General features: G+C 34.2%; 1 protein-coding gene across 5 annotated transcripts in view; it reads right to left on the bottom strand.

Annotated features, from left to right (window-relative positions):
• Nucleotides 1–21,011, bottom strand: part of RAB28 (RAB28, member RAS oncogene family) — a 93,773-nt gene extending 72,762 nt beyond the window's left edge. For all 5 annotated transcript variants that reach the window (XR_009540389.1, XR_009540390.1, XM_060148510.1 and 2 more), the window contains exons 1-3: nucleotides 20,726–21,011; nucleotides 15,804–15,900; nucleotides 10,398–10,486 (exon numbers count right to left, since the gene is read on the bottom strand). Coding sequence is in view for 3 of the 5 variants with exons in the window: in XM_060148510.1 (XP_060004493.1) it covers nucleotides 10,398–10,486; nucleotides 15,804–15,900; nucleotides 20,726–20,800 (261 nt within the window). In the remaining 2 variants the exon portion in view is untranslated. The remainder of the gene's footprint in view (nucleotides 1–10,397; nucleotides 10,487–15,803; nucleotides 15,901–20,725) is intronic.
• Nucleotides 21,012–21,307: the final 296 nt, after the last annotated feature.

Below are 21,307 nucleotides of genomic sequence, written 5' to 3'. Positions count from 1 at the left end.
CCAAATACAACAGAGGGATTGCTTCCTGCTTCTTATATATCATATTCCTTTTAATATATCCCATTATTTTGTGTGGGAAGGAGAAGAAGTATGTACACTCACAAAAATAACACTGCCACATTCTTGATTCTCATCCAATTTGTAGTCAAATACTTAATACAAAGCTCTCTGCATATTTAAGGCTGGCCCTAATGGCATTTATGTCTCCTTCTTCTTAAGTTATAATCATAAATGTTGACTACTTTTTTACACCTACTATGTACCAGACAGATATCTGGATCTTTTCATTAATCCTCACAAAAATCATGCAAGACTGGTATTATTATCCTCATTTTACTAATAAACACAAAGTCACATGGAGCCAGGATTTGAATCGAGGACTGAATGAATATAAAGTCCACCCATTCAGTCTACAAAAATTTGTCTGCCAACTATATGCCAAGCATTGTGCTGGGTACCAGGGATATGAGGAACAACCTCAAGGAACTCACAGTCTTGCAGCAAAGCCAGGCACATAAACAGACAAGTATATAACACAGAAGTCATGGCCAATGATATGCTAGTAAATATTAATTAACCAGCTTGAGGTATGGCAGCAGTGGGGAAGGGATGAGAGAGTGTTACTTGTAGCATCTGCCAATTTCTATAGTGTAAATACTCCCGTGGTCATTTTAAAGTTATCAATGTCACTTCACTGAACAGAGTTGGGTAGGACACCACTACACAGCACTTCCACCATACAGATACACTAGATATAAATAACCTCAAGAGCGTAAACAACAGAAATATATAGTAAAATAATCAGTAAGTGATGCATTTTGATCATATAAATCTTTGTTTTTAATATAATTTATGAGTTTTTATATATATTTTTAATCATGAATATATTCAATAACCGGCTCACAAAAATTCCTGAAAATTTAACAACTGACTCTCCCAATGTGGCTCTAGCTTACTACTATTATGAACTTCCAGTACTATGCTCTTTTCTTCCAGTTTTATTAAGAAATAGTTGACATGCATCACTGTACAAGTTTAAGGCATACAGCATGATGGTTTAATTCACATATACTGCATGCTCTTTTATTAAACTACACTGGCCCCCAAGTCACTTAGCTTCTCTGGGTCTCAAGTTATTTGCCTCTAAAGTTAGATCATTGAATTAAACACTCTATATCCCTTTCAACTTAATTATTCCATAATTTTTATGCAAAATTGTTTGTCTGATTTATTTTAGTAATTTATAAATCTATTTCTGCCTTCCCAAATGCTTTGAAATAATGCCCAGCACAGAATTATTTGAAATAATGAACATAATCCTACTTTTCTTATTAAGAATAATGTCCCAGAATTAGCCTGTGAACAAAGCTAATATTCAATCTATTGACTCCACCTCCAGTTGACATGAGTGATACAATATATTATGTTGAAAGAGCTCTGCCCTAGAAGTCAGATTGCCTTTGGATTGTAGTCCTGGCTCTACCATCTACTGATCTTGGGCAATGCTTCTGTCATTCACTTTCATAATACCTGTCATGCCTAACTGATTATGTAAAGTAATAAAAATAGACAATTTAAAACCAACAAACTACACACTTACTGGGAACTTTTTTATTATTATTCTGAATAAATATGAATCACATTTTCAGGGCAAACGTGAGATTGTTTTCACTCTCATAAACTGAGCCTTGACCTATGGTGCCTCTTAAACCTTAAAATTTTTAGAACCCTTCTAACTAATATATTAAAATATTCATCACAACATGGTTCAATATCTGAACATAATAGAATATGCAAATAAAACATGGCCAGCATCTCTTGATAATCAGTACTAGACCAGAGCTATAGAATAAAAATTAACTATCACTGATCTAGACCAGGAGTTGGTAAACTATGGCCCCCAGGTCAAATCCAGCTCATAGCCTATATTTGTAAATAAACTTTTATTTAAACATACTCACACTCACTTAAGTATTATCAATGGCTGCTTTTGCACTATAATGGCAGAGTTGAGCAGCTGCAGCAGAGACAGTCTGACCTGCAAAACCTAAAATATTTTCTATCTGGTTTTTCAAGGAAGTTTGCCAATTTCTCATCTAAACTGATATATCCCAATATTCTTCAGTCAGCAATACCTATGAATTGTCCAGGAATCATAAGAAAGATAGAAGGATAAACACCTTTTCATTAATCTAGCTATCTACCAACCCAAACATCTATCAGTTCATATATCCATTTCTCAATACCATTTAATGCAAAAATTATGATTTTTATTCTTTGCTCCTAATATGACAATTTTGTACCAGTTTTGACCTACACTCATCTGGTTAAAAACTGAGAAGGAGAAATGAGAAAACCAAAGACATTAACATACAAAAGAAGTTCTATGACTTTCAGTTTCAGCTCAGACATGTAAAGAGCTTGGAAGTCATCACATCTGTTCTTACAATAAGAAAATAGCTGGACAAACTGAAAATCCATGACTTTTCTTGGACACAACAGAGAGTTGAGTTTGCAGGGCAAACTGCCACCCTGAAATCCGGAGTGATGGGTGAATCCAGAGAGTCACAGCCAAAATCTGCTTATCTGGAACAAAAGCCACTAGAGCCAGTAAATAGTAGAAACATTTAAATGGTCATTTTGATGAATTGTTGGAGGCTGAGTGTGGGCTAGCTTGAAGATGAGAAACTCCTGAGGGACACAGTCTTTGGGATACCCCCAGACTTTCATGTGTTTTACCTCTAGGAACCCCACAAGATCCTCATGGTGAAGAGACAAGAAAAATCCCCTCATGGCTCTGGCATGAGAAGAGAGAAAGTAATCATTGTAAAATATGCCTAGAGCATTATCTGTAAAATGGCATCCTCTCCAGGAAAAAATCTCAGAGTCTTCTACCACATGAGAGAATGGCATTTTCCAACTCCAGCCCCTTCTAGTCATCCCGTCTCACCTAAATGAGAAAAGCTAAGAAATACCTAAGAAGGTCACAGCCCAGAGACACAGATGCTTAAGTCACACAAGGCTGTGACTTAATCATAAGAGTATAGAATGTTTCCCCTCTTCCATACTTTAACACACCAATAGGGCTCCAGTATAATAGTAGATTACATTTGAAAGAGCTGCAAGACACAAACTCCAACTAAGGAAGAGTTCTTTGAGATGCCCAAAAAGACAGGGGAGGAAAAACACAAGGATATTAGAGGAATTTGATGGCTCTGCCATCTAAAGATTCAGCAAACATTAAACACAGACCAACTTCTGACCAAATTAACATAAAACCTCACACTAAAAGCCTATTTATTTGAGTTCTTATTACTCGATACATCATGTCTAGTTTTCAACACAAAATTAAAAGGCACACTAAAAGGAAGTTTGAAGAGAAAAAGCAAACATTAGAATCAGATTCAAATCAGATTTTGAAGTGATCAGAACAGGAATTTAAAATAAATGTAATTAACATTTTAAAGATTCTAATGGAAAAGGTAGACAACATGAAAGAACGGTGGGTAATATACACAAAGAGATGGAAACATTAATGAATAATAAAAAGGAAATGCTAGATATCAAAAATACTATAACAGAAATAAGGCCATTGATGAGCTCATCAGGAGACTGGATACAACCTAGGAAAGAAACAGCCAGCTTTAGGATAAGATTTAGAAACTTTCAAAACTGAAATGTAAAGAGAAAAAAGAATGAATAAAATAGAATACAAAAGAACTATGGGACAATTCTGAATGTATATGACACATGGAACTGGAATACCAGAAGGAGAAGAGAAAATGGAACTTAAGAAATATCTGAAGTAATAATGGCCAAGAAATTGCCAAAATTAATTAGACACCATCCACAGATCCAGGAATCTCAGAGAATATCAAGTAGGATAAATACCAAAACATCTACACCTAGACATCATATACTTAAACTCCATAAAACAAAACACAAAGAGAAAATCTTGAGAAAAGGTAGGGGGTGGAAGCCAAGGGGAGGGAGGGAATACCCTATCTATAGACCAACAAGGATAAGAATTATAGAGAATTTCTCATGGGAAACTAAGCAAGTAAGAAAAGAATGGAGTGAAATTTTTAAGGTGTTGAAGAAAAGGACCAATCTAAAATTCTAGACGTAAAAAATCCTTTTCTAAGTAAGGAGGAATAAAGACTTTCTCAGATAAACAAAAACTGAGGGAATTCATAGCCAGAAGACCTTCTCTGGAAGAAACGTTAAAAGAGGTTCTTCAAGAAGAAGGAAATGATACAGGTCAGAAACTCAGTTCTACATAAAGAAAGGAAGCGTATCAGAGACGGAACAAGAAAAGGTAAAAGAAAATCATTAATTTTTCTTATTCTTAATTAATCTAAAATATAAATATTTAATAACAGTAACAAGGTATTGAGTGATTATAGCATATGGAAAAGAGAAATGAATGACAGTGATGCCATCAGGGACAGGAGGGATGAACTGAGAATATTCTTTTATGAAATATTTTCTGAACTACACAGGAAGCAATGTAGTATCATATGAAGGTGGACTTAGATTACTATAAGATGTATATTGCAAACTCTAGGGCAATTGCTTAAAAAACAAAGTTTTAGTATAATTGACAGACTAAGAGATAAAATGCTCAAAAAACCAGAAAAGAAAGAGAAAAGGGGAGGGGGAGGGAAGCAAGCACAAGGATCAGAAAACAAACATGAAAGATATGAATCCAACTATATCAATAATCACTTTAAATGTGAATGGTCCAAATATACCAATTAAAAAATATTGTCAGAGTGGATGAAAAACCAAGACTCAACTATATGTTGCCTACAGGAAACACGCTTTAAATATAAAGACACAGGTTAAAAGTTAAGGGATAAAGAAATACCATGCTAAAAGAAGTGAAAAGAAAGCTGGAGTAGCTATATTAATTTCAGACAAAGCAGACTTCAGAATAAGGGAAATCATGAGGTATAAAGATTGGCATAATGGTAAAGGGGTTAATTTTCCAAGAAAACATAACAATCCTTTGTGTATATACACTTAATAACAGAGTATCAAAATATGGAGCCCAAAACTGATAGAACTTGAAGGAATTCAAAATCCACAGATCCACTAATATAGTTGGAGATTTCAACACCCCTTTTTCATTAATTGATGTATCAAGCAAGCAGAAAATCAGTAAGTTGACCTGAACAGCAGTAACAATCAGCTTCATCTAATTGACATTTATAAAACAGTCCATCCAACAACATTAAAATGTACCCTCTTCTCAAGCTCATATGAAACATTCACCAGATAGACTACATTCTGGACCATAAAACACACCTTGACAAATTTATAAGAATAGAAATCATACCAAGCATGTTCTTAGATTACAATGGAATTATCAGAAATCAATAATAGAAAAAGCTGGAAAAACTCAAAATATTTTGAAATTAAACAACATACTTCTAATAACACCTGGGTCGAAAAAGAAGCCTCAAGAGAAGTTTAAAATATCTTAAATAAAATACAACCTATCAAAACTTGAAGATACAGCAAAAACAGTACTTCGAGGAAAATGTAGAGCACTGAATGAATATATCAGAAGAGAAGAAACATCAAAAATCTAAGCTTCCACTTTAGAAAACTGAAGAAGAGCAATTTAAACTTCCTGCAAGCAGAAAAAAATAGTAATAATAAAAATTAGAGCAGAGATCAATGAAACTGGAAAGAGGAAAACAACAGAGAAAATTAATAAAAACCAAAAGTTGGTAACCTCTAGCCAGATTAACCAAAAAGAGAGACAGAGACAGAGTCAGAGAGACATAAAGATAAAGAAAGAGAAGGCACAAATTAATGAGGGGTCATGACTACTGATTCCCACAGACATTAAAAAAATAATGAAGGAATAATATGAACAACTCCATAGCCCAAAATTTGAAAACAAAGATGAAATGAACCACTTCTTTGAAACACACAAACTACCAAAACTCATACAAGCTGCCATGGACTCCCAGGGCCTCTACCCACCAGCTTCAGCACACCAAAGCCAGACCTCTAAGTACTCATCTCTTTGGGAGCCTATAATATAAGTACCCTCAAACCCCTGAGTCTCTCACCCCATCAATCAATCCAGTTCTCTTCTGATTCCTTTCAAAAAACTATCAGAAAGTACAACTCCCTCGGAAATGCAACACATCTTGGCAACAACTCAAGTCTAAGAAGAATCTACGGGGAACTGCTGGAAATAACTGTTTCTTGGCAATCTTGTGGCCATCCAAACCCACCACCATATCTCATGTCCCTGATACCCTCTTTTATCACCTATCCACCATTTATCCTTCTGCTATGTCTTCATCCCCATACTGTCCTGTGCTTCCTCTTCCTAATTTACCCTCCACCTGCTCCTCTTTCTAAACCTTTCTGCCATGACTTTTGGAAATGAGACTTCAAGTTTAATAAATCCTTCTACATCTTTGAATTCTTCACAAAAATTTCCTCCATCTTCTATGCCTTAACTTCGCTTTCCCCACCTCGCCCCGACAACTGCCAAAAGATATTACCACCGCTTCTCTTTATAAACCTTAAGACTTTTAGTAAATATTACATAATATTATATAGTACTTTGTTTTCATCTATTTCACTTATCACCGTATCTAGTAAGCATGATGAGTCAGTAAACCAAATGGATACCATTTTCAAAGGAATAACTGACAGCAGTCTTGAAGGAACAAACACTGTGGCAACACTTAACAGTATTATAAGGTATTTCAAAATTTAGTTCTAAAATTTAACAGATACAGTACATACAATTTAGTGAAAGTTACCCATTTCCAAAATACAGGTATTTTTTTCTCCTTGATTTGTACAACAAATAATCTACTTTAGTTTTTAATTATATATACAAATGAATTAAATCATATAGATTATACAATAGTTGTAACAACATATACTGTACTTTGCTGTATAAGTACAACCTGTAAGAAGGAACACTAATGCAAGAGAGGTCTGTAAATATAATAAGTTATAAGCTGACAAATATCCAATGAAAAAATTCATGGTAAAAGACAGCAGAGAGTCTCAGGGAGTCCAACTTTGAGATATGCTCTCTCCCCAGTTGTCATACTGGCACCACAGGCTTTTGTTGGTGGTTAACAGGGTGGCTCATCTGTGTGGGGCACTGGTACACAATAGTAGTTATGTTCTACCTCACAAATGAGTACACTTCATTGAGTTTATACTCAGTAGGGCAGTGTTTGCAAACCACTTAGATTCCAGGACGGAAAGAGCTACAAAAATGAAACATCCAGTCCTTCTCTGAGGCTTGTTATTAGCCTCTGTTAGCCACAGGTTACAGGGCACTAAACACTATGTACTGTGTGTTTGCTTGTAACCACTATGAAAAATAGCCTATAACATCTTTCTGAAGACTCCTAGAAAATTTTAAGTTAATTTAAACTCTGGGAATTTAACTGGGACATACTTCAATTCTTAGAACTAGTTTCTGACAAAATACCTCACTAATTCTTTCTTCGGTGTCTATTCAATATTGTTTCAACCAACACTATTCAATATACTATCACTAAAATTTAATGCAACTGGTGGGGAAAAAGTGAAGAGGGTAAAATAGTCAGTTTTATTTGAAGCTAAGTTAATTCCAGCCTACAAATAAGCTTCTTCCTGGATAAGAAATGCTTTAGAAAAATGAATTCACATAGCTTAATAGCCCAGATATGTGTAAGATAATTCTTTCCATACACATTACATAAGTTAGAGAACCTAAAACAAAATCCTAAATAAGACATTATACTGATGTCCTCAAAACAGCTTGTCAAAACACTTCTCAAAGATTTCTGTCATGTAGCATGTGCACAAAAATCCAAAGTATTCATGAGATGGGCAATGTACAGCATCTACAACAACTCTAGAAACATTATAGATCCACTTTGAAGAATAGTTATGTAATTATATAAAATTATTAAAAGCTATTAAAATGTTTATGAAAGCACTGTTTTTTTAAAAGTAACGTTTCTCCCAATTTATGGTAGTGAACTGTAGTCTGAGCTTCTCTGGCCTGGGTAAAAAATTTACATGTATTTTAACAAAAGAAACTAGTGGCAAATGTACTTAACTGCATTTTACATAGCATTTAATTTAGAATCTCTGGAAAGCAGAGAAAATTTATGACAACTCATTTTATCATCTCAAAATTCCTACTTTCCTGGGACAATTTCATGAAAATGTTCATGAAATTCCTAGAAATACTTTATTACATTGTTTTTTAATAAAACAGGGTATATGATTTACAGAGATTGTAAAGTATAAACAATGTAAGACACTGTCAAAAGAGAAAAAAATCAACATGTACCTTCGAAACAGAAATCTCATGTGACATTCCCTTTCTCCCAAGATGTGAAGTACATTAGAAAAGAACAGACATTTCACTAAACTCAAGTATCCTCAAAAATGATGGAATTTTTTTAAATTTCTACAAATTTGCCCATTAATGTCTGCTGACTTTAAGCAGCTATGTAATAGCATAAAACATACACTGTAAAGAAATGATTTGACAGGATGGTCACACAACATTATGAATGTACTATATACCACTGGTTATATACTGTAAAAATTGTTAATTTTATATTATGTGACTGTCATATCAACACTAATTTTTATATAATAATTTTATATTAATAAATTTAAATTTTCTATAAATCAAACAATAAATTTTTTAATGATTTAAAGTAAGGTAAAATTAAGAGTCTAACCCATAAACATTACATTCCCCTAATTTTTAAGTGAAAAAAATGTATTAATTGAATGTTTTATTATTATTTACTCTGAAATGCATAAAAACTTCCCATTCTCCACTAACTTTAGATATATCTATAAACCATAAAAAGCTAATCTATTTGACATTCAGAGTCAAATATCATTAGAAGCTTGACTAATCTAGTTTTCATTTTTTTTAAATCCAATATGTGTCTATGAAGATAGATTTTAATGGAGCAAAGAGGAAAGAGATTGTTATTTTCAAATCCCATTTTACCAACTAGGTGAATGAAACAAGGACTGTGGCTTCCCACAAATCTCTGTCCAGCAACTTTTCTTTAGCTTAATATCTACTTTAAACATAATCAGTTTAAAACAGAAACAAACAACAATGAAAAAGCCAGACACAAAAACCTGAGAAATATTTTTTAAGAGAAAAATGAACAGTCATAAAATATTAAGTCATATGGTCACAACTGAAAATGTTAAGTGAGCAGAAATATTTTCCAGGAGACAAAGAACAATGTAGAAGAAGAGGCAAAGAAGGTTCTCAGAGCCCAATCTATATATCAATAACGCAAAAAACAAAACCCTAGGGCCTTTATACATGATTAAGAACCATATGAGCCTCATCCTTCTCTGAATATTTTATAATTCAGAATCTATTTTCCATCCAAAATTAAGGCAATGGTATTTGTTAAGTATCAAACTTCATACAGCAGAGTGCTTAATATTCTGTCTTCATCTTCTAGATTCATTTCTTATGAGCAACCCAGCTCCACATAACCATGTTATGATTCTCAACTTAAAATATCGAACTCCAATAAAAAACTAAGTGAGGATTATGAATATTATCCCCCCAATGCCTCATGATCATATGAAAGATACACACTAACTCAAAGTAGAAAAGCAAAAATAAACAGCATGTCAGTAATTAATTTGTTAAGTATATTACTACTATGTATATTTTCTATTTGTATAATTTAATTTTAAAACTTATAAATTATGTCTATATAAGCTAATATACCAAAGAATTTTTGTTATATAATCATTCAAGTGGTTTTCTTACTCTACATAGATTTTCTTCTGAAAAGACACCACACATGAGTATCATGTTAAAATGCTGTATGTGCTTCACATATATAATTAGTCATATTTAGCTTTCTGATACAATATATTGATATATCTGTTAAATCTGAAGAACTATAAATATTTAATAGACTAATTCATGGCACAAAAATATATAGGCATATATGTATGCTTTTTGTCCTTACAACTTAAAATGAAATTAAATTTTCCTCTCTAATATTTATCATTCAATTTATGTATTCTGTAGGTAGTCCATAGAACCAAATCAGTTACTAAATATCAAAATATCATTTATCACTGCATGTATTCAACTGCTGACAATAATAGTATTAGTAATATAAGTAGCATATGAAAGCTATTAGAGTCATCCAGTTCCCTGACCCAAATCATTCCAAGCATGATTTTGGGGGAGGATGAAATCAAAGGATTAGCACAAATGTAAAATCAGTCTCCTTACATATCAGATAAAAATCAAGGTAGAAAGAGCATGTATGTGTGTGTGTACCTGCTTGTGTGTTTGTAAGGAGAGTATCTTCAGTACTGGAATAATCATACAATTTGTTTCATACCTGTGCTCCATAGATATATTTATCCAACATCTTGCCTCCTATTGTCTGCCCTCCTATGTCCCAAACTTGAAGAGTAACATTCAAGTTTCCTAGAGTACAAAAAAATGAATATAAAACTAAGAATACAAAAAAAGTTAAGGAACAATATAACAATTGAATACAGTTTCACAGAACATTAAGTCACAGTGATAAACTCTGAACCTAATTTGTCTTTTATTCTGCATGTTCACATGGTCACATATTTGGAATTGTGAAATAATGCTGTCAAAAGAGATAACAGTGGGAAATTTAGATTTACACTTTACCCCATTTCCATGAAACCACATTTATAATCACCTTCAAAACAGAAGAAAATAAAAGCTTTAATTCACAAACTTCTTAAACCTTAAAGAATTTCTTTTCTTAAACAGAGCATAAAATAAAGCACTTATATGTGGAATAAGATATATAATTTAAAAATTAAAAGTGGGCTTCCCTGGTGGCGCAGTGGTTGAGAGTCCACCTGCCGATGCAGGGGACACGGGTTCGTGCCCCGGTCCGGGAAGATCCCACGTGCCGCGGAGCGGCTGGGCCCGTAAGCCATGGCCGCTGGGCCTGCGCGTCCGGAGCCTGTGCTCCGCAGTGGGAGGGGCCGCAGCAGTGAGAGGCCCGCGTACCGCAAAAAAAAAAAAAAAAAATTAAAAGTGAACTTTATATACTAATGTACCTTATTACACATAATGAGTTTTCCTGTAAGTTCTAAACTCCATAGGTTCTAAAACTCACAGATTACTAATAGACTACAAAAATGGTCCCACAGTTTCAACTTCAATGAATTTTTAAATTTGAATGTCAGCTACTATATACAATAGTGAACATAATTTTAAAATTATATGTTTTGAAATTTAACCTATAAAATATGAACATTTTGACAGCCCTCTTCAGAACTGATGTAGGTTACATACCCAGTATATCACTAAATATTATGATGCATTTATACCTGTTCAAAGCGTTCCACTGAAACAAATTATAATATGTGCTTCAAAGCCCTCATAAAATAGTCTAACAAATCTCTTCCCCATACAAACATATAAAAGCATTCTAAAATACTAAAGGGCAATCTTTAAAATTCTTTTGTCCATTTTGCAAAATATTTACTTGTTAAAAAAATTATGTTATTCTCTATTATCAATGCAATTACAAAATTTAAAGATCAAGTTCGATATGCTTTACAGTTTAACATTTCAAACTATTTCTCCTAATAAAATTATGCAGCTTTCTCCCAAAGGCAGACAAATCTCAACTAGTACCTTCAAAATGAGCTCCCACACCAAAAATGTATCTTTCTGAATGATTTGCAAATCAGGAAAACTCAAAAACTTAGACACTAAGAAACTAGTCTCACTTCAAATACAAACCAGAAAAGGATTATATAGATATGAATTTTTATGCCAATGCAAAACACTAGAACTGGAGAATGTTAGTCACACCATTCAACGTTGCAACTGAAAAGAAAGTACGACACTGGATTAAGCAGCCAAGTTTTACCCTTAACGCTAAGTCTTGTTGGGTCTGTATTACAATCTTTCCATTATTTGGATGTAGGTCTGTTCCATCTGCCAACCTGCAGAGGATTTACATGAGCAACTTCCATTAGCATTAATGAGAGCTACTAAAGTTCATTACCCGTCATCATTCCCAAATATACACACTTTCAACGCTCACAGAGTAATGACCGAAATGTTCTTAAAGGTCTATGAATAAAAAAATCAAAACGTCACAGACTAATACTTACGCAACAACTTATGTAAACCCAATATCTTAAAAATCTAAATTTTTCGATACTCAAAATTCATTCTCCTACAATGCTGTCTCAAATTAAGCAGGTGAGAAGGGGCTAGTCGACACTATAAGTATATCAAATAGTTTCAGAAGCCCCTAGATAAACAGGCAGTACTCTGTTCATTTTACTCTCAAAATTCTTGTTATTTGTTTACTAAAAAAAACAGTACTCAACAATATTAACTTTTTTAAGTAAGATTTTAGGCAACACTTAATAAAGGGCATTTAATCCCATTTTCTTCAAGGTCAATAAATCCTATCACTTAACTTCATATCAAGAAATATGAAGCTTTTTTCCTTTAATTTCTGATATTTACTTATGATATTTAGATCCTATCCTATCTGTAACTTTAGAAACATGATCTTCATTACATGTTTTCAAATTCTGACTACATCATTTCAAGACTGACTCTAAATCGTTTATAACTATCTCCCACCTGAGAGGTTTATATTTGTGTGCTGAGGATATTTTTTAAATCCATACTTTTCCAAATAAACACTGTTTGTTGTTCTTGGCTTGTTTTTCTTTAATACACATATTCTAGTGCCTCAGATAAAAATAGCTATGCACTACTAATAACCCACTAATACACAATGCTAGCCAAAAAATAAACTTTTGCTATCGTTATAGCTACAACAAATGATATTGACTTCATAGTTATTTCATGTATCTAGAAAAGTATTTTTAACTTCCACATGTGAATTTTAGGCTTATTAACACATAAAAATAAAAATAAATGGGAGTTTCCTATTTGGGAAACAAAATAATATAGAATTCAAATTAATATTCCTTTTAGTTTTTGCAAGCAAAAACATATGAAGGCTTCCAGTATATTTTCAAAATGACATGCCTATAAAGCTATATAAGAATTTTCAAATAATCAACATTGAAAAATTTTTAAAAACCAAGAATCCATCTAATATAAATTTGTAACTAATAAAGAATGTTAAGGAGGAAACTGTCAGCAATCTAATCCCAAATGCAAAATACTAGAAAATTCCTGCTCTTCTGTAAGCAATGACATTTAACAAGGGAAAAAAATAAATAAATGAGGTGACAAAATACAGGTAAGTTGCTTTTGGTATGAATCAAAGCCACCAAGAGGATTCAACAGTGACCTTGTAAAAGTACACTTGGTGCCTTGGTTAACCTTACTTAAAGTGCTGCATAGTCAAGATGGAACTAAAAACACAAGTCTGCCCACTTCTTGTACTAAAGACTTAGAAATCCTTTTCACAGTAGAACACTGTTTACTGACTGTACCCACAAGCTTCCTGAAAGTATTTTGACTAAGGCTCTTAAGAAGCTCTATCAGCAGAATCTCTGACTAACAGATACACTATTTTAAGCAGTAAAATCTGCACAGTGGTTGCATCCAGACTATACAGCATACCAGATCATGAAATATACTAACATGGATGAGTATTTGCAGAGTAATGACCTTGAAAACTTGCATGAAGAGAATGTCAATAGATGAACAGGAGGTATTACACCTCTAACAATCTGAATGGACAGAAGACTTACTAGAATACTAACAAATATTAGATTTGCCTCCTATGCTGCTGTACCATAAATTCAATTAATGCTGCCTGTAATGTTTTAGCAAATGATACAAATATTAATCCTTGGACACAATGAATTAAAGTTAAAGTATATAAAGGGTATAATATAAACCTTTTTATTTATTAACCTCATTTCTTAATGTACCTATTAATATAAAATCAAGTTACATTAAAAATTTTTTTCTTACTGAAATTTCTACCACAATTTTGAGTCAATTAAATAGAATAAAACCAACTGCCGTTTTGTAAAAAAAGATATTTTTCTGGAACTCTGTCCATCAAAATAAAACCTTAATCAGGAAAATTAAAATATATATTCATTAAGAGTATATATTTCCTAATGTTATTTTTAACCTAAGTACTTTCTAACTCTAAAATATATTATAAATTTGGATTTCAAAAATACCAAATATTTTTTACAAAGTCATCAAAATTTAAAAATCAGTAGTATTGTGCAAAAAATCAGAAATTATCATATATATTACATATATAAAATGTCCAAAACCAGTCTTAAAATGTTTTTAATGTTTGCGTAGATGCTTGCTCCTTTAAGTCTTTGAACTGAAAAATCAGAAAAATTAAACAATATTCATAACATAGAAAGTTAGTGCTTTTGCTAATTATCATCGAAAACAAAACAGTCAGTAATTAAATACACTTTGAGGCTCTCTGTGTACAACTGGCATCTCTGAAAAAACTGTTGCAAAATAAGTTTTCAGTATGTATATTATGGGATTTGTACATGTATTCTACTAGTGACTGTTGTAAATATTCTGAAAGCAGTATTAACCTATCCATAAGAGTGAGAATAATAAAAATGAGATTTTCAGTTTTGAATACATTAAAAGAAAATACAAATGAAACAAAATACACGTTTCTCATTAAACCTCTTTATGAATAATAACTTAGTAATGGCAAACTGGAATTCTTTTCTCAAGCTATATCTTCTAATTTATTTTTCATTGGTAGCCGAATACCAACCATCACAAAATATAAGAGAGTATATTACTAGTGAGATATGCAGAATACCTTCAATTACCAAGAGTTTTCATTAGCTGTTCTAAAACATTCATAGAGTTGTCTGATAGATGGAGCATTTGAGAGGTTAACATTTTCAAAAATATCATAATTTATTAAACCGTTTCCCACTATATCACTCACGTTCCAGTATATGAATCTGACACTACACTTGCAACTGTTTTTATTCAAATGTGTTTCCTCAGAGAGGAGAAAGATGGACTAGTTTATGAAGTCAATCAAGATAAACTGCTTTTAATAAAATACTTTAAACATATAATTTAAGCACAAGTGAATAGACAGAGCATTTTAAAGCCCCAATTGTTCAGAAACTAACTTAAAACAGAAACCACTCTTTTTTTGTTATTATTTCCCTGTATTTCCCACAAAATGTGCTGCAACTGGCATCTAAATAGTTTCTTTGCATGGTGAACTGAAACATCTTGAATGCTCAAACTGTATTTTTATGAGTGCCTAGGGACCCTAAATTTTAGTGGTCTATTAAATGCCAGCAATTTCATGCTGCCTTGCATAAAACAGCATTCACATATTAGAGCACAGAAGTTCCATAGCTACATTATACTTCTGTTCCAACTTTCTCTCAAACAAAAAACTGAAGCAGAGGTTAATCAAAATAATATTTAAAAAAATAATCTTTTCCAGTCTTCTCACATTTAGTTCATACAATACCTGTTGATAATTACATGGCATTTGATTTTGTTTTTAACTTTAGAATTTTATAAGCAACTATTGTTTATCCACAAGAAATGTGCAGTGGTCAGAAACACTGGGAGAGTGGAGAGGATATAAACTTTTTCCTTACACACATGGACAGTATGTCTTCATGGTAGATGCTGATGAAAGTTAACCTCCCTAAGATAGATTTACTGATTATATATATTTTCACATACAAACAGCCCCAAAATTTATTTTACACATTTCTGCTTATGTCCCTTATTGTCAGATATGGACAATTTTCTATGTTAATACATTTTAGTCTCTTACCTGGTAACATTATTCTTCTCAAAAAGAAATCCAGTCCTATAGTTTGTTTGTACTGTTTCCCAAAAGTTTCTTGAGCAAAACACGTAGCTAAGGAGGTCTAAAAAATTGATGCACAGAATATCAAAATTAATGTCTTTGTTTTAGAAATGTAAACATAAAATCACTACTAAATCTTATTAAGTAATCTTAATATTTATACTCCCATTAATCCATCAAGCAACTTTAAGCAGTTCTAATCAGTTACAAGGGGAAGAGGGACTTAACATTCCACCAGGTAAATTTCACTTGCCAACCAGCTATCAGTGGCAACAACAGACTAATCAGCTAAATCTCTTTCAATCCCCTGATTGTCAAGCTCCCTACACCTTGCTGGAAATTCGAATTTGAGAATTATCAACAGAGAAAACTAAACCAACATGATTAAAGATCTGAATCTTATATGTCCCTATATATCAGTTCAATACAACTTTCAGAGATGTTTCATTTCTGAGGTTAAACATCTGAGTAGTTTGTGCCCTCAGCCAATAAGAAGTAGAACTGATTAAGGAGAGGAAAGCCCGTTTATAGAATTTCCTTTCTTTTCTCCCCCCACAAGAAACATGTCTAATTTTTCTCTATATTAAAAATGTTGTACTTCCCTGGTGGCGCAGCGGTTGGGAATCCGCCTGCCAGTGCAGGGGACACGGGTTCGAGCCCTGGTCCGGGAAGATCCCACATGCCATGGAGCAACTAAGCCCGTGCACCACAACTACTGCGCCTGCTCTCTAGAGCCCGCGTGCCACAACTAGTGAGCCCACGCGCCTACAGTCCGTGCTCTGCAACAAGAGAAGCCACCGCACCACAACAAAGACCCAACACAGCCAAAAATTAAATATAAATAAATAAATTTATTTTTAAAATTTGTTAAATGAAAATTATTCTATAGAATGACTGATAATATTTATCTTTTAAATTAAGAAGTTGATATTTTTAATATTAAGCAGACAAAAATAAATATATTCCATCCAAGAACCATAAAGCTTAAAAGTCACAAGAATATTATAACCAGAACAAATATATATATATACATTTTTTAAATAACAACTCTAAGTTACATTCAAAACTCTAGAGTTTCTTTAGGATACCATTTCTTACCAAAGCAAAAGAATAATCGAGTAACAACTGAAATAACTCAATAACTCAAAAGCTTCTTAAACATTTTAAATGTATTATTTATTTATTTGTAGACTTCCCCAAAAAGAAGAGAAAGGGAGTTTCATGAAGCTTTTATGCTCTTCAAGACAGATTCCTAAAGTTAAGGAAAAATAGCTCTTTCTTATTTTGAAAGTTAAAATTAGATGTCAATTCCTAAATAATGAAAACTAAGATAAAATTTCCAAGATCGCTTACTATAATTAATTACAACATAAGTACAGTAGTGCAAAAGAAAACTTGGCCAAACTTCAATTCCTTTAAACAAAAAGACCTAAAATCCCTTTGACATAAGAACCATATTTTTCATATAAATGGCAATTTGCACACACTAACGCCAATTCTTTTAATATTTAAATACTCAGCATTTGTAAGAAATCACTAAAATATTTGGTCAAATATTTATTGAGCACCATAAGAAAGATGTTCTGCTAGACTCTGAGAAATAAACTCACTACAACAAAATGAAAATTCATTTGGCTTCCTTGATAATATAAAAACTAAGAGATTAGGGAAAAAAAAAGTAAGCATTCTTTTTTAAATCCTTTTTTCATTTAACCTTGTTTATGCCATTGAGCTTATTTAACTTAGAGCACAAAATCATCTGTGAAGAGGCTCAGAGTTCTAGAGAAAAATAATTAACACTACTTATACTATTACAGATATTTCAAAATGTTTAATATATGGATGGCTGAAACACCTTTATAAATCTAAGACAAACTCAAGGCACATGTAACTTCAGCTTAGTGTTTCTTTTCCTAAAAATCGGACTTTTAGATTTTGAAAGTCTCACACTTTTGAGGCAAACATAAAGCTAGAATTTTCAATTGGAATAGAGTACAATCTGTCAAAAGTATAGGTCATTGCAAACAAAGAATATTAAAATGGGTTCTTATACCATCTCCAGACATCTCACTGTAAAAATTAATCAGAGAATCAACTGAATCAGTGGGAAGGAGGCACATCCTCTTCAATTATCTAGATATTATGCTATCTTTCTCATTCAATAATTTCTCAGAAGTCATTGTATAAATATCCTTTTTAAACAATTATGAAGAGAACAACCATCTTTCATATCTGTAACTCTTTTTCTCTGATTCTTTATAGTTTTTTTGTTCGGCGAACTTTTGCTAACAATTTTTAACCATACTACATTTACTAATACTGAAAAGACACCATAAAAGAATATTTTGCCTCAAAAAAAAAATCTTAAGAAGTATATAATAAAATCCAAAGTATGACTCAAAACAGGAAAGAAACAGAAACACGTGTTAATAGCAAAAGGAGCTAAATTTCTCTTGAATAAACTGTTAGTGGTCATCTCAATATTCTACTGCTTTTGTAAGGGTGTATAAAAATGCCCTGAGTTAGAACTAGCAAGAAAAACTGATACTAGAAAAAATGGCCAGGAGTTAAATCAGGATACAAGTAAGAATGAAAGAGAGGCTGAATTCATAATAGAAAAGAACAGTAAAAGAAACAGAATGGGAATGTTGCCAATAATACGGCAATAATCTGAAAACTGAACAGGGTATGGAAAAAAACAAAAGTTGATATATGAATAATGAAAAAAGGTTAGATTTCTGATGCTGGTATCCAGAAATTTCTGGCAGAAAACAATCTTTACAATTTTAAAATAGATTAGTCAAGATGACAAAGACTAAATCAGAATGCCATAAACAGTATCACTGTTATCCTTTGAAGCAGAATGATAATCCTAATTCAATAATATAGAAGGAAAAAAGTACGCTTTGTTGTACACTAGATAAAATTTTTGACAGAGATGAAAAATCATAATTATTCACACTAAATTAGTAACAAGAGGAAAATGTATGACAGGCTAGATGAAAAACCTAGATAGAAATTATGAACAAATTTCAACAGAGAAATACATGTATGATAATGGATGAATATTGGGGAAAAAAATTAACAAAAATTTAAAGAATTATGATAGAATGTAAGATAATGGAAAATTTTTGTGTCTTTTTATACATGTATTAGTGTTATAGACAGTCATTATAGTTTTAAACAGGAAATAAATTCAGTTATGAGTTCACCATAAAAAGATTTAGGAAATGAAAAATTAGAAGACATTCAAAAGAAAATACGAATGAGAAAACTATAAAAATAGAACTTAAAATTTTTACTGAATAAGGGTGTTAGAAACAATGCTGATTCATTTAAAACAACTCATCCATTCAAAAAGTTGTTACAAGTGTACAAAAAGTCATATAATTAATACTTTATAAAGAAAAGTGATCCCTTCCTCAAAATGTTTAAAAGTAATCAGAGCATATTAAGTTGTTTTTCCTCAATAATAAAAATCAATAACAAAATATCAGGGATGGCAAGAAAGAAATTAACAAGAATCCTCCAAATCCTGCATATGAATGACACCTTTCCCTAGGGCCCTAGGAACTCAAATCTCAGAACGAAAGACAGGAGCAGCTGTGCAGTGCCAACTGCCAGGGAAGATGTATCGAGCAGTCGTCACCATAGGAACCAGGGTCCAAACTACACCAGGAACATGAAAACGTGAAGCCGAAAACGGGAAACTGGTAACAATAATAACCAGCGTTTCTGAAGCCTCTAGTTGAGAAAGCGGATGGAAGAAGAAAGGAGACAAACTCTAACAATATTCCCAGAAACAGTGTTGGCGCCATTGATAGGAGCGACAGGTGTGAAGGTTGGCCGGGCAGAGGCTTTTCACCTTATTTGGGGCGTGGATCAAGAACCCTTTAAGATCTTATGGACCATCTCCAAAGAGCAAGCACCGGGCAATGTTTATTCCATCTCAGGAGCTCCACAACCCTGGGTTAAAGACCTGTGCCTACGAGGTAAGGGGACTGGCTGCCAGATATTCTCACGCACTCACTCTCATTCATTCAACCAACTGTCACTGAAAGACAGACTTTAAGGCAATGATCCCCTCTGTCATGTTAGCAGCTCTGCCCTCAGCAACCAGTCCAGAATAGGAGTTCAAAAGATATTTGTTGAATGAATGTTTGTGTTGACAGGTGCTGTGCTGGGAACAGAGATGAACAAATATGATGCTCTAAAAGTGCAACTAACATTTACTGAGTGCACACCATGTTATGAAAGCTTTATGTAGATTTTCATATTTAATGTGGATTTGCACACTTCACCCTTCGAGGAGACCCCTATCAATATACCCATCTTACAGATGAAGTACAAACAGGATAGCAATTTGCCCTCCAATGATCCGACGAGTAAGTGATGGAGCCCCAATTCTCTCACCCAAGGAATCTGATTCCAGCGTCAAGTTCTTGGGAGATCCCAGTACAGTGGAGCCATCAGAAACGGTAAACGGGGGGAAAGGAGCAAAGTGTGACCTGGACTAAAGTAAAAAGAGGTAAGGTGCCTTGGCAGATCCTTGCCAGTCCTCAGAGGCGAGAAGCTGGAAAGCTTCCCAGGGAGACGATACTGGCTCGTGTCTTAAAGAAGTAGGAGTTCGAGATCCAAGCAGGGGTTAGGCAATGACTTTTTTTTTTTTTTTTTTTAATTTAAGAGGAGCTGGACAGCTCTCGACGGACTTCACCAAGCGCCTATTAGTGTCGAACCCCAGGCCACGACCTCGCGGGCCCAAGCCCAGACGCCCCGGGGCTCGGGGACATAAGGTGACGCCGGGGGGGCGGGGAGGAGGCTGGAGGACGCCAGAGCCGGCCGGGGTTCCTGCAGGCCTGGCACGGCGGGCCCGCTCGAGGACTGACCTTCCCGGAGGTGCCGTCCCCCAGCACGACGATTTTCAGTTGCCGGTCCTGGCTCTCCTCCTCTGAGTCCGACATGGTGTCCCAGGAACCAGGCCCACCTCCCCTCCCTCCCCACCGAGGTAGAAGGAGGAAGGGAAGGAGGGGGGTCTCTGGGGGCGGGGGAGAGGAAGAAGGGCAGCAGTGGGGGCAGCACCCCCCGTCCCGGTGTCTCAGCGGTCGCCGGAGGTATCCGGGCAGGATCACTCGCCAGAAGCCATCTTGCCCGCCTCCCCTACCCCTTGCGCGTTGGCCCCGCCCCCTGAGCGCGACGTCGGGCGCGCTCCCCCGCATCTGTGCCAACCCGCGCAGACCGCTAGCCTTCCTGGCGGGCCGACCCATCCGCAGGCTTGGGAAAAGGAGGCGTTCGAACCGAGCAGGGGAGACACTGCGCCACACTCGCAGGGACATTTGGCAAGAGAAAAAAAGATGTGTATAACTTAAGCTAGGTAGAAAAACGGGGTCAGAGTAGCGCGCAGACGTTCTATTAAATTCCCTTGTTTCCATCTCCCCCTGTGAAGGTTCCTGAAGCGAATGGTTTAGCCC

This window comes from Lagenorhynchus albirostris, chromosome 4, assembly GCF_949774975.1.
Source record: "Lagenorhynchus albirostris chromosome 4, mLagAlb1.1, whole genome shotgun sequence".
NCBI classification, from domain to species: Eukaryota; Metazoa; Chordata; class Mammalia; order Artiodactyla; family Delphinidae; genus Lagenorhynchus; species Lagenorhynchus albirostris.
Note: the sequence above shows the minus strand (reverse complement) of the source record. Positions and strands in the feature narration are given on the sequence as shown.